General features: G+C 40.6%; 1 protein-coding gene and 1 long non-coding RNA gene across 7 annotated transcripts in view; one reads left to right on the top strand and one right to left on the bottom strand.

The window, feature by feature from the left end:
• Myof (myoferlin) overlaps nt 1-26,564 on the bottom strand; it is a 148,681-nt gene that overhangs the window by 27,887 nt on the left and 94,230 nt on the right. For 3 of the 5 annotated variants that reach the window (XM_048801765.1, XM_015500130.2, XM_048801766.1), the window contains 14 exons: nt 24,948-25,079; nt 22,047-22,210; nt 19,721-19,835; nt 17,769-17,874; nt 16,502-16,647; nt 14,860-15,033; nt 13,867-13,975; nt 12,137-12,214; nt 9,583-9,764; nt 9,332-9,490; nt 9,145-9,243; nt 8,041-8,202; nt 6,012-6,177; nt 3,252-3,328 (listed from right to left, as the gene is read on the bottom strand). In XM_048801765.1, the coding sequence (XP_048657722.1) occupies nt 3,252-3,328; nt 6,012-6,177; nt 8,041-8,202; nt 9,145-9,243; nt 9,332-9,490; nt 9,583-9,764; nt 12,137-12,214; nt 13,867-13,975; nt 14,860-15,033; nt 16,502-16,647; nt 17,769-17,874; nt 19,721-19,835; nt 22,047-22,210; nt 24,948-25,079 (1,869 nt within the window). Of the gene's footprint in view, nt 1-1,352; nt 1,410-3,251; nt 3,329-6,011; nt 6,178-8,040; nt 8,203-9,144; nt 9,244-9,331; nt 9,491-9,582; nt 9,765-12,136; nt 12,215-13,866; nt 13,976-14,859; nt 15,034-16,501; nt 16,648-17,768; nt 17,875-19,720; nt 19,836-22,046; nt 22,211-24,947; nt 25,080-26,564 lie in introns of all 5 variants that reach the window. The other 2 variants (XM_048801763.1, XM_048801762.1) reach the window with 1 other exon arrangement.
• Nucleotides 286-22,743, top strand: LOC125616437. Of its 2 annotated transcripts, none has more exons than XR_007347067.1 (3): nt 286-422; nt 11,705-11,712; nt 22,732-22,743. It is a non-coding gene; the product is annotated as an uncharacterized LOC125616437 (long non-coding RNA). The 2 variants fall into 2 exon arrangements; XR_007347068.1 differs by having other exon boundaries at nt 370-505.

Raw genomic sequence — 26,564 nt, forward strand, 5'->3', positions numbered from 1 at the left:
TGAGACATTCTTTAAATTATTCTAAGCAAGGTGTTCTCATCATTGAACACATATACATTCACCCTGCTGAAAGCACAGCATGTGAGGGACTACTGCTAAGCCTTTTGTTTGTTACTGTGTGTAACTCTTTTGCATGTTTTCAGAGAAGTTGGACAGTCTCACAGTCTGTGAGAATGGTCAGCTCAGGAGAGAGTTGTGCAGCTGCTCATCTTCCTGCCCCAAACCTTTCATTCCACTTAGCACCTGAAGTATGTCCCCAACCTGGTCTAATTCTAATTCTCATCCCTTCAACAACTCTCCCGTCACAGATGTGTGTGATTGCAATATTATCATGTAGGTACCTTTTTCTTGTTCCCGCCCCCGTACCTATGTTATAGCACCAAATAAGTGCTCATTCATCAGAATTGTTCTAATATGAGGATGTCAAGTTTCTCATTGGCCAAATCTTTCCACTTGAGTTTTGCATGGAGATTTCACCCCTGATCTAGAGGCACATCCAGGAGATGTGAGAAGAGAAAACTAGAATGTAGGAACTTGAGTTCTTTCTTGGCACCTTCTGGGACATTAGCTAAGCTCACTCTCAGGGGCAGTTTGAAGAAATGCTAATTAGATTCCCTTTCAGAAATCCTAACTTCAAGTTAATTTCTAGCATGTGGAGAGAACAACTTGTTGCTAGAGGCACTTCCCACCGTGCTGTGTGAGAGGACTACCAGGTTTCCGCAGGTTTCCCTTCTGCACGTCCAGGTTGAGTTTTGTCCCACACAACAGAATTACTAAGAGTGTCAGAGAGAAAGATAGATGTGTCAATCCTTTTTATTAGATTCATTCCAAAGCAGGATGAAGGGTTAAATCATCACAGCTGACTGAGATTTTGGAGAGAGGGGGTTTCTTTACCAAAACTACTTTTACACACTTATTGGTTCCCGAATTTCGATGTCTGAGTCTGTTTAATCACATTATTTTCAGTTATACCAAACTGCTTCAAAGAAGAGTGTGTGCCTTTTTTCCTTTTTTTAAAAGAAAATCATTCAAGACAAGTTGATGATTATAAAATCTAGGATTAGTATGGGAGGACTCATTTGTGCCCACTTGCTCATTATTTGTTGTAAAAGTAACAGAAGCAGCAGGTGGGAAACAAACACTTTATTATATCTACACGAGCCTCACAATCAGAGTCAAGTTATTATTAAAGGGCACAGGGGATTCTTCCCTTAGTCTTAAAACAATCTTATGTGTTTAAAGATCACCTTTCACTCCAAAATCTACCAGTAGAAAGAATCAGAAAGAATAAGAGTCTTCAGATCAAGTCCCACAGTCCCAGACAGCTTCATGCATTTTCTTATCATACATACATGCACTGTCCTTGGAGAAGCCATTTTGCTGAGTGCTGTTGACATACTGCTTAAGCACTGGAATTGGAAGGCAGTTGTTGAGATGGCATGTAGACATGTCCATGTCATCTGGCTAGCACGTGAGCAGTTTGCCCAGGTTCTTATTTCTCATGATAGTGCTGAGCCTACTTGTTAAGAGCTCCCATGGACATCACAGGGTGATGCCATGGGTATCCAGAACATGATGCTGTCACCTAAAGACACAGTCTCCAGCCCCCAGCAACAGCATGGTTAGTTTTGACCGACTCCCTCATTTTACCCAGATACAAGGCCTGAATTGAGTTAGTGGTAATATATGTACATTACATATACGTGTCACGCAGGACATCAGCAAGTTTGTCATTGGCTCTTCCAAAAGCTCAACGCTGCTCATTTGACTTTACAGGGATGTACAATGTCTACCTGGATGAACAGGTGGGCTCGGGTGTTCCGAGGAGATTCTAATAATCCTTTCTTACCAGCACAGTGTACCTCAACTAGGTTTGAGGAGAGCAAGCTGATTAAAGTCACATATTGTGCAGCGGGAACGACTCCCATCCCCAATCCTGCTATGCTACAAACTAACCTCTCACGATGGGTTGCTACAGTAGCCTAGTCATCTGTTAACTACTGTCAAGAAATGACTTAGAATATTGACTTATTCTTCTCTTTGCTCCCAGTGGTACTTAGGGCTACTGTGCACCCAGAAAGCATGCAGTAATAATTGACTGAAACGTTAGATGGTAAAGTTGGAAGTAGATTATTGAGCAAGATCTGATACTGCCTTTTTTCTGGAGTAGTTATGAAAATCTACATAAATAATCTTAAATATCTTATGCTTTCCTTATCTCAAGGCTACTACTGTCCTATTGAGACTGACTGGGGCTATTTACAAAGTGGACATTGTCATTTTACCCTGAGGAATGGAGAATGTGATATTGTCATTTATGACCGTGCAGAATTTCCAGATAGTAGAATCAAATGCACAGCTGCCATGGCGCTGGCTATGGAGACCACATGTAATTCGGTCCAACTGCTAGTGAGTTTAACATAGTGGGAAGGAAGTGGATTTTTTTAAAGGCACTGTTTATGGTCATAACATATTAAAGCTCAATCATGTGCATTTTTTGGCCAGTTTGCATATTAAAACATGCTGTGAGAGTTTATCTTAAATGCCAAAAGAAACAGCAAGAAGTCGGTGTTTTCTCTTTTTCTAGGTTAAGATTTTCTTTCTTCTCCTTCTTATGGAAGGGGCTGGAATGGTTTTAAAAAGGGTACTGAGTGACTATTTCCAACTATTTCACTGCTTCAAAACCACAGTGAATATAAAGTCTCGGGTGTCCTTTATACTGACAAATAGGGACATTAAATTTATGACATTTCTGCTTCATGAAGGAGAAAAACAAAACAAAAACCTGGTTTGCCTCATGTATCTCTGTTCTTCTGAATGTTGTGATGCTGTTAAATTACTCCTGAAACTTGTCTTTCCAGAGAATGGCATCACTTGGAAGGTCCCACACCAGCGGTTCTCGGACTTGCATGCATGTATCAGAATCATCTCAGGAAGTTTGAAAATACACCCATGTCTGTGTCTGAGTGTCTCTCCCTCTTGGTGGGTGGGGTGGGGGCGGGGTGTGAATAATGTTCTAAGTATGCTGGGTGACTAATTAGTGAGGGCCTAGGGCCACTAGTCTACACAACATCCTCTAAACTATGGATGAATGCACGATTCAGATGTTTTTCTGTTACTCAGTCCTCAATCAATTGGTTCCATGACTATTATTTTAATATCACTGCATGGTTGTTTAACTGAGTTCACCAAATGCTTGGACATCTGGAAGATAAAACTGACAGTATCCGAGGGTCAGTTCTGAAGCCTACCTTAGAAGCCAGTAGTGGTTTGGTATCTTCTATTTCAACAATGACATCCCGGCAGGGGGGCGCGGTCATAAGGGAGGCTACAAGCAAATAGGTTCATAATCTGAGATACTTAAGAAAAATACAGCAGTGAACATTCTCCTCCAAGTTCAAGTTGAACAGTCACAGGATGGATGGTAGAGTTTATTCCTGAACGAGGCTTTCTGAATGGAGAGGACCACATCTGAACATAGAAAATAACTCAACAATCCATCACTTTCCCCAAAATGTAATATGGCTATAGACTTTTTCTAGAAGACTACATGGCCCATTTTTTTCTTTCACTTTGCACAATTAGCATAATCCTTAGACATAGGAAGTACCCTCAAAAGAACAGTGTGTCATACATATCTTCATGGGATGTGGGAGCAGGGTGAGGGAGGAAACCCACATCCTAAGGAGCCTTCTTTTCTAGGGATTTGTTCATAAGACACACAAAATAAAGAAAATAATAGAAGAAGAGGAGAAGAGAGTGGAGGGAATGAGAGCAGGAAGGGAGAGAGGAAAGGAGAGAGGAGGTGAGGGAGGGAAAACATGGTGGCCAGTTGCATATTTGGGGTCTGAAGTGTCCTCACAGAATATTCTGGGGAAAAGGCACAAGACCTGACTTTCTGCATAATTCCTCAGGTATTTGTGACTCAGGGTTTGGGGATCAGGACCCCTGCTGAGCTCCCCAGGTTTGGTTCAGCTGAAAGCGGGTGCCAGAGGCTCAGTGTGGGCCAGGGTTGGGGTGATAGGTGCACCTCTCCCTTTTATTGAAGAGGCATCAGGCAATCAAACATTCATCAGAAAGCCAAAACCCAGACAGAACAAACACTGCCAAGCCAAAAGAACTTTCTGTTTAAGCCACCCAGGCAGCTGACATATGGCATAAAGGAGGGAGGGAAGATGCATTTCTTAGGTACTCACCATGTGCCAGGCATGGGCTAAGCACTTTACCTAGATGATCTCATTTAATCCCTCAATAATCCTTTAGAATATCTACCATTAATTCTGTTTAAAAGATTTAACAACTAACAAACTGAAGCTAAGAGAAAGAAGGTCATTTGCTTCAGGTTAAACCATTAGTAGTAAGTGGATGGTCCTTTTGACCCTAAAGTTTGTATTTTAACCATTCAAAAGAACCCAGAAAAGAGTAGATGCTCAATAAATGTCAGAGAAATGTTCAGAGGAATGTGGGGGACAGGGAAGACTAATACTTATTAAGCATCTATGATACAGCAGTTGCTCTGCTGAGTAGTTTTACGTGCAGGCACCCTTAGGTTTATAATCAGTCTCTATACTTCCAAGGTGAGCTCACCCGTAACTCTAGACAACTGTAATAACATGGAACATGAGAGTCACGGGGCAGGGACGCATGAACATAACTGAATGCAAGTTCTTCCTTACATTTCATTTCTCTACCATCCTCATGTAAACAAAACCTGGAGGCCTGGGAGAGAGGTTATTGAGTGTGCTCCCAGTATCAGACCAGGCAAGGTTCACTCCTCAAGTCTTATCCTATCATCGGTTTTAAGAACATAGCAGATTTCCCTCTTCTGGGGCTCTCTGAAGTGTTGCCCACACTCCTCCTTAATCTCTAACCAGGAGAGCTCTCCCTTGGAGCCAACCAACCTTTGACCAGTAGAGAAAAACCGGTCCACGTAAGTGTTCTGGGACCAAAGTCTGCAACATTTGTACCTTCTAATGATTTCCCATATTTGGACCAAAGAACTACCTATCACAAAAATTAGGGAAAATACTATGCAAATTGTTTCTCTCCATTGAGGAATCCCAAATGAAGCAAGTTCTTCAGTTACAACAAGCCTCATTGTTATGAAAAAATGTTGCAATTTTAGGCACCATCAATTCAGCATAAAATGTTTTGCCTGGAATAGTTTTTGATAAACTCATGTAGGATTTTGCTTAAATGTGACTGTGGATTTTTTCCACCTCTTTGAATCAGGGAAACGGAATACTTAGACCCACACAGCAGATCAGTTTCAGAAGCTCTGTTAAAAAAAAAAAAACAAAAAAAACCTATGCAAGCTGAAAGAGAATTGGTCTGTGTAGGGTGTTTTAGTTTTAGTTCTCCATTGGTTTCTAATCTCACAAAGCTGAGATCTTGTGCACTAAAGTGACTGAACCCCCATCCTCTAATACAGTCCTGGGCACATGGTAAGCTAAAAGAAATAAACTATTTAATAGGTAATAGCAAATTGTATATCACTATCATTTATTATGGAAATCTAAAGCATTATTCCCTGCTCTATAATTTACATATTAATTATATGGCCCAAGATCAGATAAACTTTAAACAAATAAATTTAAATTTAATTAAATTAAAATTTAAATAAATTTTAAACAAATAACCATTTGCGGAAGGTTGAAGGAATTTACTTCATCCCTTTCACTGATGTGGGAACAGTTGTCCCAGAGTTTCCAGGCTGCTTCTTGAAAGTCAAGAAAAAATTCATGAAGTGCTTCACACTTCCTCAAAAGACTCTGATGTCTGTCTAGGGGCAAGATGCTTCTTGGGCCCCACATCGAGGCCAGGATTCCAATCTTGCTCCACCACTAACTAGCTGCATTTCCTTGGGAGAGTTACAGAGTCCACCGAAAATTCTATCGTTTCTTCTTCTGCAGAATCTAGACAATGAATACTCATCTCGAGAAGGTTCATGTAGATTAAATCAGATCATGCATGACAAGCCCCCAACTATAACTTACAGATTCACATTTTACCTTTTAGCTGTGGAACAATATCCTCTTTTCCTGCATAAGGGTCACAGCGAAAACGGTCCAAGTGGTCAATGGTGCACTGTCCGACCACTGGCTTCCGCCCAAACTGCCTATGGTCAATAACTTTGATCACCAGAGGAGGCATGTACAATTCTTCCTTGGGCAAGAACTGGGGGTCAAAAGAATGGGTGTCATTTCTTTTTGCAAGACCCAACAAGAGCAGCTTTGCTAATAAATTCCCTGAAGGGACCAACCCAGATTATTTTTGCCCACTATGCACAGCGTGAGGGACTAAGAGTAAGTAGTTTAGTGAGTTATGTGTTAGATGAGTGGCTGGCTCTGCCACCACGGACTGCAGGACTTCAAGGAACCTTTCTAAAACCCTCCACCCCATGCCCAGTAATTAATATACGTGAAGTGCTTAGAATGGTACCTGGCCCACGATAACACTATCTGTCTTAGGTAACAGGATGTGGAATTGGCTTTCTTTACCATTGACCCTGTACTCTGCTTCCTGAGAGGGGATTTGTATGAGGCTGAGGAACCCAGAACTTTGGTCAACTGCTAGCCAAGTCCTGAGCAGGATTTAGAAATGATCGAGACAAAACTAAATTTCCAAGGGAAATAACGGTGGCCGAGAGTCTTTTAGCCCTAGAAGTTCAAGGCCAAAGTGAGGGGCTCACTTTTCCTTGCCCACTCCTGGAATTTGGGGGCCTTGATGGCCTTGATGGTTGTCCATCATGGGCTGGTCTATGAGTCTCCTTGTGATTCAGGTGAATTTCTATCTCTGACTTCATACAAGAATAGAAGCTGGGGTTCACTGAGTGGCTTTTCTGCTCACTACCCTAGATGGGGGAAGGTAGAAGAGGGGTGGAGAGTGAACAAGAATGAGTGCAGTGGCCCAGGGGCGACCAGGGATTCAGGCTCCAAGCATCTACATGGCTCCCCATCTGCAGCATTATGGGGCAAGATATGGGCTTTGGAGTTGGAAGAACCTGAGTCCAAACTCTGACCAGCCACTTGCTAGCCATGTTCTCCTGTGTACACTAGTTAAGCTTTTTGTTGCCTCCAAAGTGAGGGAGGAGGGGTAAAAATGTCCCCTGCCTTCACCTAGCACTGAGCCACAGCAGTGGATGACATTGGGGTACAGTCACTGTCACATGGAAGATGCAGACTGATATTTGCTATCACATTGGACAAGTCGTTTCCCCTAAGCCTCACTTTCTTCATCTATAAAATGAGAGCTTAAGCCACATGGCTGTAGTGTTCCAGGGCAGTGTGCTGGAGACACCGCGGGCAGGAAAATGACCGGGGTAGGGCAAGAAATGGAAGGTTCTAGGCCTTCCATTCCTTCAAGCTAAGAAGATGCCTGGAATTTAACCTCTTTTATACAATAAAGTAAAAAAGGAAGATTTTTCATTTTGTAAAAGTTATCTGCTTTAAAAACAGAAGTCCTGGTGACCTCTTCTTGCTCCAAGTAATACAGGGTCTCTGGTAGAGGTCTGTGAAATGTCTCTGATGCTTCTCACTTCTAATAACCATAGGCAACGGCGATGGAATAAAGAAGGTACCATCCCAGGGACACAGTCATGAGCTGACAAGAAAACGGCCCATCACCCCCCAGGGATTCCCCCACAGCTGCCCCTTCCCCAGACAGACAGTCCCTATCCAGAGGGTTCTGGCCCATGTGCCTCTGTAGGGGCACAATGGGGGTTAATATTCCACCTTTGAGGAGCTGACCAAGGGCCTATAATAAATAGAGAACTGAATAAATGGAAGGTTTACTGGAGAAATTAGTAAGTATTAGTCACAGATGCCTCCATATCCCTGGAGTTGTTTGAAGCTTTAAGAAACCATCACTACAGAGTGAGAGAATATAAGAGGGTAAAGTCACCGACAAGCTGAACACATGGCAGGAGTTTTCTGTTTGTCAAATTTGGGAAATAAATATACTGTGTGGGGGGATATACATTCATATTTCAAATAAAATTCAGCTACTCAACACACACTGTTGCAGCGTTGGATTCCATACCACTTTCATGAAGAGAACGGAGCTTGGAAAGTTGGGTGTCTTCTTAAGGTTTTTGATCACCACAGACTCTACCCTTTCCCCTCCACACTCCACAACAAGACTGGGGGATGTGACAGAAGCCATCTGGTAGTTTTTCATATTTCTTAAGCCCCAAGCTAGAATCTGGGAAAGCAAGTTAAAGAGAAGAGAAAGAAACTCAACATATTAAGAAATATTGTTCTAAAGGAAAAATTCGATTTAACTTCACTAGTAAAGTTTTCAAGATTGGTCGGTACAGATTTGCCTAACGTGATTGTCAATGTTAACCTAGAAAGCCTAGAATGCAGAGAAAGTGGTTTTGCCCCTTTTCCTTCTCCTGCCTGAGCTGATAGAAAAAGCAGAGCAGCTCAGAGTGTAGGAATCAAGCCCTGGCTGCGCTATAGCTGAGCCAAGTGAATGCTCACAAATTTACCTCTGTCTCATTCACAAACAGAGCTGAAGGTGTCATCTATCACAGGGCTACGCTGAGGATCAAGTGGAAACTTCTCAACACTGTATCTGACACATAAGCTTTAAACAATGAGAACTGTTGTTTAAAGCTACCTGCCTCAGTCTTTGAGAACTTCTAGCAAGGCAGCTGGAGAAGGGAAATCTCAGTCACTGCTGTATAACTGGATGGGGAGGCCTTGAGAACAGGCCCGCCATTGTCCTTCAAGTTACCTGGTCAGCTCCATCAGTCTGTATCTGACCCAATTGTCTAACATGTCACCAGTGCCCATTCCTCCCTTCTCACTGTCCTCTCTGCTCCCACACCCTGCACACACACAGGCACCTTCTCCTGGGCCATCTTTGCTTTCCCAATTCTCTAACTGACCTGAAAAGCTCTGCTGGCTCTCAATAGATGAAGACTCTAGATTCCCTCGATAATGTTGGAATTGACTTCCCGTTGCTTTAACAAGTCTTCAATTTCCATGACGAAATATTTCAAGTTTTTGGAAAAATTTTATAGAAAGCTAGAGAACAGCAAGAAAATGTGCCACAGGATGCCATCCTTTAAAAGAAAGATTCATGTTCCGTAGCTACATCCATTTGATTCGATCAAGTAAAACCTAGAGAGTGGCGTACCTCAATAGCAGTGAGCTGAACCACAGGCCTGATACCCTGGGGGACCATGTACAGGTTTGGTGCCCTTTGAGATGGAAGAATGGGAAGGTTGGAGCCGTCCTGTGAAACAAACATGGAATGTCAGTGCCTCCCCTCGGTTCAAACAAGGAGTGCCTAGAATCATCCGTAAGTATTCTAAGCAGTGTACCTTGTCCCTCAGAATCAGCTCTGCAGTCACAAGGACGTCCCCACAGGCCCTCTCTCCATTCATGACTGGGTGCCAGAGAAGTTTAGGGGTGACGTCCATTTCTGAGTTTAGTTTCACCAGAGGAGAGCAAATGCTTCGTCCTAAGAATTCATCTTTGCCCTGGAAAGACAAACAAACCTCAAATTCCTAAACAAACACCTCTTCAAATCCCCCTCATCCCCCAAGTCCTTCAGAAATTCCAAATCACTTACCACTTGGTCATTGTCGAAAAGTTCTATGATAACTTTGGGTGGATCCTGCAGAACTGTTTGGGGTTCCCCATAGATTTCAATCTCATCAAATATAATAGTTTGGTCCCATGTGGGATTCAGGGTTGAGTGGATGATCTCGGTGGTTTTGCTTCGATGGAGGAAGGAAACATGAGCATATGGATCTAAAATAGAAATAAAAGTGGGGCCATGGTGAAAGTCTAGCTCCCTAGGATCATTCATCTCAACCTCACGCTTTTCCTCTGGATACAACCATCAGGAACTCCCACCGCCCACATGGGGATAGGGTTTCTGGAGAGCAGGGTGTGACAGAAGTGGGCGTCATGTTGATGTTAGGCCCTGATATGTGCTGAAGATTTTCCCTCTCTGGAGTATGTCCCCACCAAGGTTAATTGGACACACAATCTTCCACGCTCATGATTAAGAGCATAGGCCCTGTAGTCTGACACACCTGGGTTCAAACCCTTCCACCACATTATATTATCTCAGGGAAAAGTATTTCACCTTCCTAAATTTGGTTCCCTCCTCCATATAATAAAAGTAGTAACTGCTTCATAGTGTTCAAAGGATGATATGGAGTAAAAAAATGTAAACTGCTTAGGAGAGAGCTCATCATAGATGGTACAACTGACAAAAGCCAGTTACCATCATTGCTTCTACTCTCACTGCTAATCCATTTATTCAGCAAATATTTATTGAGTGCCAGGGCTCAAGAATGTAGTAGTAAAAAAGAAAGACTCAGATGTGCATAGCATTTACAATTTATGGTAGTAGAAAGCTTTGTTTCCATGTACTAGAAAATGCAGGGAAAGAAATCTTATGTGCAAAAAAGTAATCTGTGTCTTCATACATGATAAATAATCACAGCAACCCATTTTATAGTTGCTGGAGGCTCACCTATTGGAGCAATAATGTGTAAGTGCAGGGCACAATGGCATGTGCCGGTAGTCCTAGATACTTGGGAGGCCAAAATGGGAAGATGGTTTGAACCCAGGAGTTCAGGGTCAGCCTGAGCAACATAGCAAGATCCCAACTCAAAGAATAAAACAAATAAATAAAAATAATGTTTTACCTGAAGCTCTTATATATGTCAAATGGTGCTTTGTTTTTAGTATCGCAGGCAGCTATCATTCTATGAATGAAATTATTTGCTTTTGCCCTGATGGTGGATCTTACACATCTCAAACTGCTTAGAGTTTTATGCAACTTTGGTCAAGAATTTTGCAAGAATTCGAACTTTTACTTTTAGTGATGGAGTGCCCCCTGGTGGACAATATTTGAAAATGTCCCCCCAAACCATTTTGGAGCTGTGTATAACAGTGTAGGGATAACTAATTTATTCCTTAACATATTTTAGTTAATATTCTGCTTGGAATGCAGTCCAGAACTAATGTGAGGGCACTGGAGTGTAGGGAAAATGATTTAAACACTGTTTCCATCGCGGATACAGGGAAGCTCTGCTGAGCCTCAAGTCCCAAAGTAGAATGCTTCCTGATAGCCCAGGATGGCCCTGGGAACAATCACAGCTTCAGGGCCAAGAGCACAAATCCAAAGGCAGGAAAGTCCTCAACCCCTCCCAACAACCTTCCCCTTATAACTAGGCCAAAGGCAACACAATCACCCAGGGTTTCAGTGTGAAGGATGCTTAACCTCATATGTTATTATTATTACCAGGGACTGACCCCAGGGGTACTTAACCACTGAGCTACATCCCCAGCCCTTTTTTATATTTTGTCTAGAGACAGGGTCTCACTGAGTTACTTAAGGTCTTGCTAAATTGCTGAGGCTGGCTTTAAACTCATGATCCTCCTGCCTCAGCCTCCTGAGTCCCTTATTACAGGTGTGCACCATCGTACCCAGCTTATATATTATCATTATTATTATTTTTTGATATGGAGGATTGGATCCAGGGGTACTCTACCATTGAGCTACATCCCCAGGACCTGTATTTTTTTATTTTGGAGACAAGATCTCTCTAATTTGCCTAGGCTGTGATCCTCCCAAACTTGCAATCCTCCCACCGAGAGGCACTAGGATTACAGGTGTATGCCACCTGACCCAGCTAGCCTTATGATTTCATGGTGTTGGACTAAGGAGCAGGTAGCGGAGGAGGTCAAAAGGGACTCCACAGTGATGAAATCCTGATGCTACATAGACAGATGGGTAAATGTGTGCTCTTCTTGTCACCTTGAGAGGGAGCTACAAATAACATAAAGGATCTTAATTTACCAATCAACCAAGGGCCCAGGGATAAAAATACACCCAGGTGTAAAAATAGAAAGCAGAAATTGCTCTTCTTGGTGCTTTTAATTAATCAGGTGTTATTTGCATTAAAGGGCCATGCATCTCCTGTGTGTCTCCCGCACTCAGGAATTCTTTATCTAATGAGTGAGCAGTTTACCTCCACTACACCAAACTAGTTGCAACACAAAATGGTTTTTTGTTGTTGTTAGAAATGACAGAAAACATCCACTTGATGAAAAGGAGTGGCTGTGTAATTATGTGTGGCATGGGTTTTTGGTTTACTTTCCCTTACCTGAAAAACTATCCTTGTCTAAAGCCATGAGGTTTCTCGCTTGATAGATGTAGCAGCGCAGATGGTAGACATAGACTCCTGAAAAGAACAAGATGGAGATTACATACAAGAACTATAACACTGTATTCTGGCTTTTTTTTTTTCCTGGAATATTTTGGAGGTGATACATGTTTTGAAGAAGTGGGTCACTTGGATGTAGCCTCCTAGAGTAAAGAGCACACATAATAGTGATGATGTGTTCCCCTGAAAGTAGTCCTGCTTTCGGTAAAATAAAATTTATCAGTCTCCCTGATCTGTGGTTTTGTTTTCCACAGTTTCAGTGGCCTACCACTGAAAACCATTGTTTGAAAATATTAAATGAAAAATTCTAGAAGTATACAATTCACAAGTTTTAAATTGCATGCCATTCTAAGCAGTGTGATGAAATCTTGAATCATCCTGCTTCATCCCAACTGGATTGTGAATCATCCCTTTGTCCACTGTTTCCATCCTGTATACATTGCCCACTTGTTAGTATCTATCTCAATGATCAGTGACTGTCCTGATATCAATATTGCCTTGCTTATGTTAAGTACCTTTTATTATATTTAATAATGGCTCCAAAGAATAAGAGTAGTGATATCAATTTTATTGTAATACATTGTTTTAATTATACTATATTATTATTAGTTACTGTTATAAACATTTTATTCTGCTTAATTTATAAATTAAACTTTATCATAGGCATACATGTATAAGAAAAAAGTTAGTGTAATTTAGGTTTTAGTACTATCTGCAATTTCAGGCATCCACTGGGGTGTCTCAGAACAGTATATTTCATGGAGAAGGGGGGAACTATTCCATTTTTAAAAAAATAGTACAGCTTGCCCAACACGGGTGTCAATTAGGAAAACATTATTCCCGTTGTACAAGGCCTGAATTGGGGTTACTCTTTGTCAGAATACAGACTTTTAAAACGAGAGTGGGTCTTCAGCAGTTATAAAAATAGGGCTATCTGCATTAATTGAGCACCAGATAGAAATACAGTTATCTACCAAAAGTTTCTTTTACATTTCAAAATCCATATACTCCTGCTCTTTATTATTATATTAATGCACATACACAGCTCCCTCACACACAAGAACACATGATTTGAGAGGGAAAGAGGAACACTGTAATTGAATTTGAATTCTGAGACCCCGAATGCTTGAGTTCAAATCTTGTCTCTAGTAATTATAGGCCTCAAGACCTTGAGCAAGTTATTGATCATCCTGTACAATGGTTCCCTCATCTGCAAAATGGAGTCAATGACAGCACCTACCTTCAAGGGTTGTTATGAGAATTAAATGAGCTGCTGTATTTACAGTTCCTGGTGCATGCTAAGGCCTATGTATTTGCTATTATTTTTATAGAGTAGTTCTGCCTCCTTCCGAAATTCCTGAAGGTACTTTTGAAACTAACCTATATTTAAACTTTGAAACTTCTTTCCTAATCAAATAATAATTTGGAGTATGTACAAAATTGAATGAATAGCTATGGACAGACATGTTAAAATCAGCAATTTGATCACCCTTCATCCCAAATATGATACAGTTTTTAAAACTATATTAAAAAAAACTCCTTTTCATCACGGGATGAAATTGAAGTTATGTTCTCAGAAAGAGATTTTTATAGATATTTAGTGATTAGAAAAGTTTCTTTGAGATAAAAGCCTTAGAAGCAGAATTCACAAAGACACATTTAAAACTCACTGTCAAAATTGCAAGAAACAATGGGAGTGTTTGCTCCAAACACCGTGGTGGCGGTGTGCTTATGCTTTTCCATGCTCTTCTCATCTCCGTCTTCAGTGGTGTCTGCACCCTGAAGTAGGAGGCAGAAAAATCAGTTAACATGGTCTAAAAACAAACAACCAAGAGTCAAGAATCACAAATAGATTTGTGGCTTTAAAAAGAGATTTCATCATTCAATCACCCCATTGTTGAAGATGAATTAAATGCAGGACAGCAAGTGACTTCCCCAATCACTTAGCTGGAGTGCAAGAGAGCAGGAGGTCAAAGTCCCCTGTGTCTCAAGTTCAGGTCTACCAAACCCTGCTGCTGAAAGCAAGGGAAAACAGGGGGAAATATGGAAGTAAAATAAAAGGATGAAAGGAGGTAGAGAAAACAGCAGAAGAATATAGTGGGGTCACAGTACAGAAATAAAAAACCCAGCTATGTTTGGAGATGGGTTTTTGCCGCCATATTGTTTTAGATCATCCATTGCTATTATCTTATTCATTCTTTCCACCTGCCTACTTTTTTTTTTCTTTTTAGATCCCTGCATATTATTGTTATTGTGCTTCTATCTGAACTGTTTTCAAATTTTGTGAGCCATTCCTCTGTTCCTTCACATGTGTATATTTAACCTTGGTTGGGTGGACAGTTGCAATTTCCAAGGGATGAGCCAAGCAACTTGTGCCTTGGATGTTAATAGATGTTACCTGAACAAACGGTTCTAGAACAGATATATTTGAAAAATGCTAGGTGGAATAGATGTGTCTACAGTAGTATTTCTTGGAACCTTTCGCATGTTAATAGTCTAGTCATTCTAGAAGAATATTGGACACCTAGGATGTGTGACTTTCCCTCAACCTATCTGTAGTCTTATTCCTCTGGGGTTACAGGCACCTCCATGGAATTGGTGGTGCTGTACCCAACACTAATATATTTTCTATATTATTTGGGCTTTGGCTACTGATTACTTACAAGGGCGCCTTCAAGTTTAAAGATGGCCGCTGCACCATGTGTTTCCGAAGGAGCCATTTTTCTCCTCCAGCGTCTGCGGCGAAAAGTATCTGAACTACGCTGTTTCCAGTGAAATTTCCAGCCAATTAAAGAAGCATATTCCCATCCCTCTCGGTCTTCAAATTCTTCCATGGCCTAAAACAGAGGTAAAACATTTAAGGATAGTAACTATATTCCTTATATTGAAAAAGCAGGTTATTTTGTCAATCGGAAAATATGTAGTAATAAAAATCCACTCTGTCAAGCATATGGTAGAAGCCAGGGATACAGCCAAGAACAAAATAGGATCTCTGCTCTTGCAGAGCTGATGGACTGTGACAATATAGAGAGAAAACTAGACAATTAAAGTGCAAAGAAATGTTGGCATGTGGTGGATATACCATAGGAGGGGCACCTTGGTCTGCAGATGTAGCTCAGTGTCAGACATATACCTGGCATGTGCCAGGCCCTGGGTTTGATCCCCAGAACTGCAAAAACAAACTAACTAACAAGAAATGCATGGAGGGGCTCCTCACTGGGACCTGGGGATGGGGTAAAGCAAGTGGATTTTTTCTCAAATTGCTTTGTATTGTTTCACTTCATCAGGTCATTAGAAAGTATTATTGTGCTATCGTTTGGAAAACGTTATTATCTCAATCTTATATACAGAGGGGAAAAATGACAGACCCCCTCCTCAAGGTTTCAATAAATGTCTTGCTGAACTCATAATTAAATGATAGGTCAGAATATACTACATCTGTAACAACTACTTAGTATTTTTAAGCTTAAACACTATTTTATACATAAATAATGTCGTTTTTCAATGTTTTATTCTATTCATTCAACAAATATGAGCACCTGCTACCTGACAGGGATTGTGTTAAAGTCAGAGAAAGCAATTAAGAAAAAGACGGACGGGGCCTTTGCCTTCAGGTAGCTGACATTTCAGTGTCGAAAATCCTGTTTAACACCAACTCTGACACTTACTAGACACATGACTAGAGGAAGTCTATTTCATCTCTGTGAAGATCATCTGTAAAACGGGCATGAAATCCAGAGCTTACAGATTGTAGATGATGTATATTCAGTACCTTGCATTGTAGAAGGCACATAAAACATGTCATTTATTATTGTTCTGATATTACTATTCCATTTGAAGCATTATAATACCCTAATTACATAGGTATAGATAGTATTCCCATTTTGCAGATGAGAAAGACAGTCAGGATTTGAATCTTTCTGCATCTTGTTCCAAGTTCTGAGCTATTGCCACTACTATGCTATTCTGTGAATAATTTCAGTGTCTATCACTACTGTCATAGCTATTCTCAACATTTAGCTTACCACAGAATCATTTGGAGGACTTGTCAAAATACAGATTGCTGGGTCCTCCCCCAGAGATTTCTAAAGAAGTAGGTTTGGGGTGAAGAAGTTGTAGCAAATTCCCAGGCAATGATGATGGTGCTATCCGGGGGTAGGGGCACTTGGAGAACCCTGGAGCACCTCAGACCCTTGATTTGCAAATAGTTCTTAGAAGGAGCCTCATCCACTGAAACTCAATTGTGTGGAAGGCAACGCCTACCCCTATCCACATCCCATCTCCTGCCCCTATTGCTCCTCTTACCTTAGCAGTACTTGAAGCTGTTTGTGTTAAATCTTTCTTGCGTTTTCGGATCAGCCTTCGCCGCCTATGAGTGTGATACATTTTCTCTGCTGCAACCCAGCATTTGGGCTTATTATCAGGAGGAATGGTAATGCCATACTCCCAGCCTGGAACAGAGGTTTTTTTTGTTTTTTTGTTTTTTTTCAGTTTCTCAAAAGAGATTCATTTACCAGATCTCCAAGTAAGCTTCCAGAAACATCCACTCCCTCTGCCCCCACATGCTTTCTGCTATCATGACTGGTGTGCTGCTTTCACATGTTGCAACTTAGCCTAACTGAAGCAGCCTCATTCCCTGGCACCCTCCATGGTGGCCACGGGGTTCTCCTCCATTGCATGCTCCAGTCACTCATGAGAAATGAGTGCACCTAAGAATAAAGCGCAGCTCAAGGAGCAGAGGGGCACAGAATAAGGGTGTGGACTGTGTAGTTCCATGCCCTGGGTTCAATCCCAGGACTTCCCATGTGCTGGCTGTTTATTAAGTTTCTTGAAACTTGCTAAACAAACCTGTCTATGGCCCAGTTTCTGCATCATACAGGTAAAATATACCTTTATATAGGGTTATTTTTAAACAATCAAAGTAATGTGTACAAAACACCAGGATCATGTTTAGCATGCTGGTATTACTTAATCAATGGTAACTATAAGATCAGATGTGAGCATCAAGACCAATAAAGAACTTCAATTTTTATTTGAAATCTTCTACATCAATGCCAGTCCTTTCTATGCTGTATGCCTTTTTATAAGAAAAACAAATTTTCTCTCTTGATAATTCAACTTAGAATTACTCTTCATAGAAAAAGATAAACGCTATTATTAATTGAAGCTATGTCAATAATCTACCCTATTTCTGAATATGATGACTTTTAAGGCATTTTACAGTTCTCTTTTCTGATCTGGGGACCCTGAGTGTTATGTTCCCATGAAGATCATGAAATATGATTAGGACAGAGAAAATCCAAACCCAGCTCTCTCCTAACTTCTCATCCTGGATCCCCAGGTATCTTAAAGCCTAACTAGTTGATCCCCTAGCACCTGCTATTTTTCACTCTTAACATCTCGCACCCAACACCTGCTAAGATATTTGCTTATTCCTTAGATTCTGCATCTGAATAGTCACAGATAGCAGCACATACTGGGGTTGTCATAGATGAGCAGAAGAAGGACTTTCCTCTCAAGAAACCCTTACTCTGGTTAACCTGCATTCAGCTAAATAGATGCAAAATGTTACCTTTCTCATCCACTGCTCGATTTATGTCATATACCCATGCATCATCTTCCCACTCCCAGCCTGGAGGACAAGTCAACTCAGCGGGCGATGCTGCCTTTTCACCATTCTTCAAATAAATAAAATAAAGAAAGAGAGAGAGAGTGGTAATAAGATACAAAGGTACGTTTTCTTAGACTTTACTATGTATCCATATGTTTACATAGATACTATCTTAGAGATTCATTTAGCTCAGAAAAATATCCAATCTTTATTAATGCACAATTGCTACATAAAAATTAGTTGTTTGAGGGCTGTGGTTGTAGCTCGGTGGTAGAGCGCTTACCTAGCACATGTGAGGCACTGGGTTCGATCTTCAGTACCACATAAAAATAAATAAAGAATAGCAATTTCACATGGTTCAACTCTGAAATGGCACAACTGATTTTTATGGGGGGTTCTACAGGAAAGAACCCATCAGAGGATGGATCAGACATTGAAGACACTTGTTTTCAAGTACAGGAAAATGCTACGGAGGTTCACAATCATGTAAGACTGAGCAAAGTTTATATAAAATATTGACTTAAGTTTATATAGAAACTAAAAGAATCATGAAAAAGAAAGTTCATAAGTAAAGAAAATAAAGGTGGCCCATAAACATGGGCAAACACTCAGCTTCACTTTAAATTAACAAACTGGAAACTGAAACAACCGCCGTGCATTCTATTCACATACTGGCAAAGCTGACACAGTGGGATGTGAGTGTTTGGGCAATGTCTTCTCACACTGCTGCTGGGAACACGTTTATGCAACCTCTTTGCAAAGCAATTTAGCAATGTTTATAAAAATCTTACATGAATTTAAATTTTTACCAAGCAAATCCAAGATCTTTCTTAGAGGTAAACCTTCTTAAGTAAATAAAAATGTATGTGGAAGTAAGAGAGAGGGAGAGAGAGAGACAAGGAGAGAATGGGGGGCATCTCATTAAAATAGAGTAGAGGAAGGGAGAGGGATAGAAATGGAGGGAGGGTATGCAGAGTACTGAGGAAAGAAATCTACCAAACTATGCTATGTTCATGTTTGAACTGACCACAATGAATCCCACGTATGTGTATACGTATTCATATATATAAAATTATAATGCAACAATTAAAGCAATAACAATAATAGAAGGGACATCAGTAGAGTTAAAGCAAGAGGATCTAGGAAGGAAGAAAGAAAGGGAAGGTTCTGGGGAATGATTGATCAAATTATGTTATGTGCATGTGCAAATATGATACAATGAATTCCCCTGTCACCTGTCAATTCACTGTCACATGGTTTATGAAAACCAGACAAAACAAAACAACACCCCATTTCCACACCCTACAGGCCTATGAGAAGGAGATTTAGCTAAATTAAGTATAGCAGGTGTATATAATAAAATACCCTAGAGGCATTTTTTTTAAAGCTCATAATATATATGTATTGATATTGAAAGCTGACCAAGATATATTATTATGTGAAAAATCAAGTTGTAGAACTGTGTATACAACACAATTTCATTCAGGTGAGGAAAAAAGAAGTTATACAATTGCGTATGAACAGAAAATGGCTTTCAATGGTTACCTTTGGGGAGATACTAGTCAGGGAGAAGAACTCATCTTGGTTTTCTTTAAAAATGTTTGAATGTTTAAAAAGACACGAGCATGTTGTTACAGCTTTAAAAACTAATTAAATGATAGATGAATATTTAGCCTAAAAATCTGTGCAACCTACACATCACCACGTGGCAACATCTAGTGACCTAGGTCCCATTTCTTTTCTGCAGAAGTAAGGATCGTGCAGCAGTGCCAGTTAAATTGTGAAGGGAAGACTATTTGGGGACAGAAGATGTATAAAAAGAGGGTGAAGCCCAAGCCTGGGGTGGTGGGTTCCCAGCAGCTTGTGCTTTAGAGATGACACATGAGGAGTCCTCTGGAGAGCAGGCAGCTCACCGCATCAGTGTACGTGTCCTCTGCGGGTTTCCACTCGCCTCCGGGGTAACGGCTCTCATTCTGGTAGACTTCATCTGTGAACTCTGTGTGACCAGCATCGGCCTCAGTCAGTAAGCTGCAGGCAGGCAAGCACTCGTGTTATCAAGGAGAAAGGGTAACCCGCAATCCCAGTTATTGCCAATGGTGGGGAGGCACCTACACCCTGGGAATGGTACCAGTTCCCTCCCTGTTTGACCCTGTGGGCTCTCTGCTCCAAACTCCCACTTGAACTATCAGATTTTGCAATTCCTTGGAGAAAGGGCCTGCTGAAACAACCAGACCTAAATTGCAGAGAGCTCAGATGAGTGTGATTTCTCCTTCTTAGTAATTAGGGTGAGGACAAGGAAAACTGTTGTGGGCAGCTTCTCATAGGGATCCCAGACAGCGCCTTCCATTTCTGTTTCAGAAATACAGGGCTGTTCAGCTTTTTCTCAGTGAAACTTTTGGCTAACAGTTCAAAGGATGGGGAATCATTTCTTTGTATCCCTCCTATTTTAAAAAATGGAGTGGAGACGGTCATAAAGCCAAGAGTGGAAATATGGACTCATGGATTGCTTGATCTATGCAACACAAATTGAAGGGAGGAGTTTCAATGCTCTCCATGATTCCTAAGTTGACAGCCAAACCAAGTCATTTAAGACTCCAAACTCCATTTGGACCCTGGAGTAATCCATAATAACTCTATCTTGCCAGTTTTCCTCTTGGATTTGGAAGCATTTTTTAAAACCCACAGAAGAAACACAAAGGTTTGATTCTAGCTTTCTGCCGGGTAACCAACTCAAATGAGGATTCTTTTTTCTTTACTATCTCTGCATCTTCTCCTTCTGTATCCTCCTCTAGAATCAAGCACTGGAGAAGTATCAAAAAATAAATAATCCCAACCATTTATATAAAGTGGGCTCATCCCTCACTTTTATGGCCTCAGAGAAAGAATAAAAACCCTGGCTGCTCCCTCTAGGATCCTATCCAGCCCTTACATGCTTTGACCTTTTATTTTTCCAACCACAATTCCTCCCACTGTTCTTTCTGTGCCATTCAAATCCCACTTTCCTTCTCCTCACCAACCCCCCCCCCCCCAAATCCACCTGAAGCAATCTGATCTGCCTTGGATCAAAAGCATTGATGTGCAAGCACTGGCTCTTACCAGGCTGGCTTGCTCACGTCCCTCTCTCCTTAATGGCTACTCAATGGCAAGAAACAAGTGCCAGAGAGGCCAGACTCCAGTTGGGTGCCTTAAAATACAACTTTACAGTTTTGTTTCCTCCAAACTCAAGCTCAGGTTCTAATGCTATTGGCAACATTCCAGAATCAGGCTTTAGTTTCTTCCAGACTCCAGGACCCTACTCTTTCTTTTCTTTTTAATAACAGTTTTGAGACATCATTCACATACCTTACGATTCACCCTTAAATGTCTGCCTTCTACTGTTTCTTGCAGATGTTCCAGCATAATAGTTGAGTGCTGACTTGGATGCCCTGGCTCGTCTTAGCTTCCAACCCTGGCTATACCACTTACAGGTTCTGTGACTTTGGACAAGTTACTTTATCTCTCCATGAACAGCTTTCATTTCTGCACATCTTACCAACTGAGGTGCAGCTGAGCTGATTGCCTTTATTATGGACTTCCTTTTCAAGGATATTTATATAGGGAACAGCTTGGAAAGCAAAGATAGTGTCTCTCCCCAGAGCAAAGGGCCAGCAAGTTCACAGTTCATTATAAAAGATTTGGATTCCCTAAGCTCAGGATTCCTCTTCTGCAATGCAATCTACCATTAAGTGCAAATGTCATCAGGCCCTCTTACATCAACCTGTGGGAACTGGGGCATGGAGATCTAGAGCAAAAGTTGATGTTCTGCTATTTCTATTGCTTGGGCAAGAAGGTTCTTTGTCTGTGAATGAGGGGTCATGTATCCATAAAACTGTGGCAAGCAGGTTGGTGCAAATAATGTAAAACCCCAGGCTCTTCACAATTCTTGCCTCAACCTATTTGGTAAGGATGTAGTTAAAACTAAAATGGTGTTGGTGCTCAACACACTGCTTGGCACATTCACACATAATAAATTGTGATAATTGTCATTTATCAGGTACTTTTTATACTTGTCTGTCTTATGGGACATTGATGACATCTTTTAATTTTTTATGAATTTCTGTGGACTTACTCCTGCTCAGCAGGTATTTTATAAATGTCCTGAAGAATAATGATGGAGACAACCCATTTAGCAATTTCTAAGGAAAGGTTTCACTGCCATCCCTTTTTTTTTTTTTTTTTCTCAGAGAATGAAAAACTTACCTTCTTTCAGGATCAACTATCCACTCTCCTTCCCATTCCCATCCTTTTGGAGGCAAAAAGAATTCCCTCTTGAGTTTTATTTTTCCTGTGACATCAGAAAACTTATGACGTCCCACTAATCCAGAGGTGCCCCATTTTCCAAACATGAGAGCTTGATTTTCATACTGTCAAAAAGTAAAGTTAGAGTAACACTATCAGAGAGCAAGAAATAAAGCCAGTCCATACATTTTTCAAGTCCATCCAGGATTAAGCTAGACAACCACAGGAAGTGAAAAGCTTCAGGAAGTATGGACCTAACTTGAGTTGTTACTGATCATGCAGCTTTGGATAAGCCATACATTTTTCTAAGCCATAGGAGAGTTTGGGGCTGAAGTTTATAAATTATCCTCATTTATAAACTGAGGATAATACTGCCATCCTCATAAAGTTATTCTGGAATTCAGAAGTGCAGGTAAGTGTGAACATGCTTAGTAAACATTGCTATCTAATACTAGTTATTTTTATTATTTTAATGGCTCCAAGTAGTTCTCTGAATCATATCTTCTAAAAACCAACAAAAGCCCTAACTTATAAATATGCAGGTTCCATAAAGTTTATTTTTAAGTTTACTGCTTAGAATCTGAGACACCTTCCCCTACAGAAATAATATATAATTGATGGATTATTTCCCAGGTATTCCACAAAGAACACGTCTGAAACATGATGGTCTTTTGGCACCCAGACCTCATGGACTCTAAAAGTTCTGAGCCCTAATCCTCTCTAGAGTGTGGCAGGTAGACCAAGATGTTTCTAGGAAGCAGGTTTAGTGACTTTGGCTTGTATCCCTGTTTGGTTCCAAACTGGAATCTCTATTTCTCTACTGATGACCTCACTGAAAAGATGAGTTCATAAGCCATAGGAGAGTTTGGGGCTGAAGGAGGAGGGACGCAATTTGAGTAAGAGCCTGTTGGTTGAGTAAGAGCACAGTAATGTTGTCTCAGATATGGGCTCTGAGCCTGGAGGGGAGATGCGCTTCAACAGAAACTAGATGGGCTGTTGTCACAAGGGGCCCTGAAACTTAGAAATGGAGGAACAAGATGTTCCTGCCACTTCTGCTAGGAAACCAGCAAAGTCCAAGCAAGGACCTCAACATGAAAAAAAGACAACATAGCAGTAGAGGTGGGAAACTTAATTGGCTTTGAGGACTATGGTCTTTAGCTAGCAGCAGTGGAGGCAGGATAATAGAAAAAAATATTCACGAACAAGCACATGTGAAGCACCTGAAGAACTCCTAGAAATCTTGGGAGTAAAATGTTGCAGAGAAGCAAACTCTGGTATTAGCACATGAAGGTAAGACACAGTGATATTTCCATTATCATTACTAATGTGCCCACCCTGGTCTTCACAGGCTGTAGAACCTGGAAAAACTATAGAGTCACACAAAACAACTGAAATGGATAGGAAAATCTCTCTACATGAGTTGATGCTTGAGCTCGGCTCTGTGTAGGGAAGTGTCTGGAAATAGGAAAAATGTGGAAAGGAGCCCTGGGCTGGTTGACTGTTTCTCGGGGATTATTAGCAGCCACAGAGCTGGAGGGCTGGTGGATGCCAAGAAATCCTGTAGGAAGCCTCTCCTACATATGCCCCGAAGTCCTTACTCCACACTGCTCAGGTGGCTGGACATTAACATCCTCCACTCAGGGACTCTAGCACATCTTCTGTTTATCTCCATGAGCACTTCTATGTGTTCCACTGTTTCATAGAGTGACTCATAAATGCCCCATGCCTTCCACATTGAAATTATCTGTGATGCTAATCCCTATCTCAGCTACAGAATCTAAATCCCCAGGATGGCCCTGTGAGTCTGCATATTCAATAAAAGACCCAGTTTCTGCAATCACTGCAACAGATTGTGAGATCCTTGGGGACAAGGCCTGGCTTCTTGGTCATCTTCAATACCTGACTCAGTGCCTGGCATAAAACCATTGCTCCTTAAAAACTTGGATCGACCGATAGATGGATGGAGGAATGAAGAATGAATCCAATCATCATTTATCAATTCAATAAATATTCACAAGTACTTACTATGTTCCAGGCACTACTAAATGATCAAAAAGTAAAAATTAAAGATGGCTGTTGCAGGAACACCCTTATAGATTAGCTAGAATGAAGATAGTCCTCTCCCCCTTTTATTTGAACATAAACACCCATTTGTAGAAGAGAGTTCATCCAAGAATGTATCAGAAGAGACCCACCAAATACATATAGTAAGTTTAAATCAAGAAGCACTTGAAGTTAAAAATGGTGTAATAAGGAAGTCAAAATAATTCTACTCTTAGCTTTATATTTTCATGAAATTATTTTTATTGTTTTAATCATAATCAGACTTAAGTAACTAAGTAGATTTAAACCTCAGTGAAGGTTTTACAAGTTATCTCTATTGCTTTTGAAATATTCCAGTAGCATATTCTTTGCCCTTAAAACCTATTGGAAGCTCCCCCTAAGTGGGAAATGGGTTTTCTGTGATTTAAAGACCTCTTACTCCAAGCAAGTGTTTTAAGATTTGAACATCTCATAAGTGTGTGTGTGTGTGTGTGTGTGTGTGTGTACAGGCACCAATATGACTGGGTATTCCTGAGTTCATGTTCTAAGAGCTCAAAGGGCATCCACTTTCAGTACTGCTGGCTGAGAGCATCTCTTGGATCTATCACACAAAGGTCTTAATCACCTCGTGTGTTCTAATATTGAGAGACCTCAAGAGGATCTTCTCCCATCCTCTTAAATTAAGGTCTTTTTCGTGGGATTTTAATGGTTGTAATGACAGCTGTAGTTATTTTTGGTATGTGAATGTTTTCCCTAAGGATGAAAAGCAAAAGTTCTTCCCCACCAAATTGGACAAGATAAGGATGTCATAAAATGTACCATTTCAGCAAAGACGGTGAAAGTTCCTTCTGCGAAGCTATTGAACTTCTTCTCAACAGCACTTAAGCCCAGCCAGATGTTCACTCGCAATTCCACAGGCACCTTGGGTCCATTTGTTTTTTCCTGAGGATACTGTGGGAGGAACAATGTTAGGCCATGTTATGTTAGGCGTTGGATGCACTGTGACATTAACATAAAGCCAAAAGCATTCTGAACATCATCTAATCATTGCTCTCACTGGCCAAATTGTCTGTTGCTTTAGTTAAAATATTTCCAAATGACCCTTCAGCAAAGACTGAAAAACAACTAAAGCAGTGGATCTCAAGAGATTCCTGTATGTCCCACTAGGAGGCCCACAAGGTTGAAATAATTTTCCTAAGAGAACAAACAAAAGTCTTTATCTTCTTCATTATATTGACATTTGCACTGATGGTGCAAAGCAATGGTGGATAAAACTCTTGGCACCACAATAGGCATCAAGGCAGTAACACCAGACCATACCCATTAGTGATGGCAGTAATAGTGTGATAATTGTTGATACCTGAGTAAGAAAAATGAAATGTCAGTTTTACTAAAGAATTCGCCTGAATTTTTTTTAATATCTTTATTTTATTTTTATGTGGTGCTGAGGATCGATCCCAGTGCTTCACGCATGCCAGGTGAGTGCGCTACCACTTGAGCCACATCCCAAGCCCCCTGAATTTTTTTTAAACTAGAAAATTCAGCTGGGTACAATGGCACATGCCTGTAATTCCAGAAACTTGGGAGGCTGAGGCAAAAGGATCCCAAGTTCAAGGCCAGCTGGGAAACTTAGCAAAATAACAAATGAAAAAAACAAAACAACACTGAGATGTAGCTCAGTGGTAGAGAGCCCCTGGGTTCAATCCCTAGTACTGCAAAACAAAACAAAACAACAAAAACTAAGGTAAAAAGAATTAGTCTTATTAAATCTTGACACTTGAGTACAATATCTTTTCAATATTTAGCATAATAAAATGGATAGCACTTCAGCTGCATATTGATATATGATGTTTGTCTTGAGAAAACTTGTACAATTGTGTGAGTCGTGAATTGAACTACATTTTTTTTTAAAATGACATACCATTTTTACCTAAAGTAACAACTGACAGACAAATATGGCCATTTAGATTTGGATATGGAGCAGATGTTTTCTTGACTGTAAACAAAGTGAGCCTATCACTTCAAGAAAAATCACTATAGTTGTTGCCAATGACAAAATTTAAGCTTTCAAGTAAAAACAAAAGAGTTTTAGAAAAACTGTATCTGGCATGGTGAGCTGGATAGCTTCCCAACACATAGAGGCTTTCTGATAAGAGAAATATTTAAAAACGTGATTTTTCTCAATTTGTTTCATACTGTACAATGAAAAGTTCCAACCTCAGGAAGATCTGCACAACTTAGCAAACAAATATCTTCCCAATGACCAGGAGTAATGTCACAAAATATGCTTGAATGAAAGAGTCAGAGTTCTGGACAGACCAATGGATTTTAACACAGCTAAGGATGGCAAATTGATCGATATAGTTTCAATTCCACATTGAAATTAATGTTTTAAAAGATACCACTTGAGCTTAGTGTTCTATCAAAGATGAATAT

The sequence above is a fragment of the Marmota marmota genome, unplaced genomic scaffold (assembly GCF_001458135.2).
Source record: "Marmota marmota marmota unplaced genomic scaffold, marMar, whole genome shotgun sequence".
Classification (NCBI taxonomy): domain Eukaryota; kingdom Metazoa; phylum Chordata; class Mammalia; order Rodentia; family Sciuridae; genus Marmota; species Marmota marmota.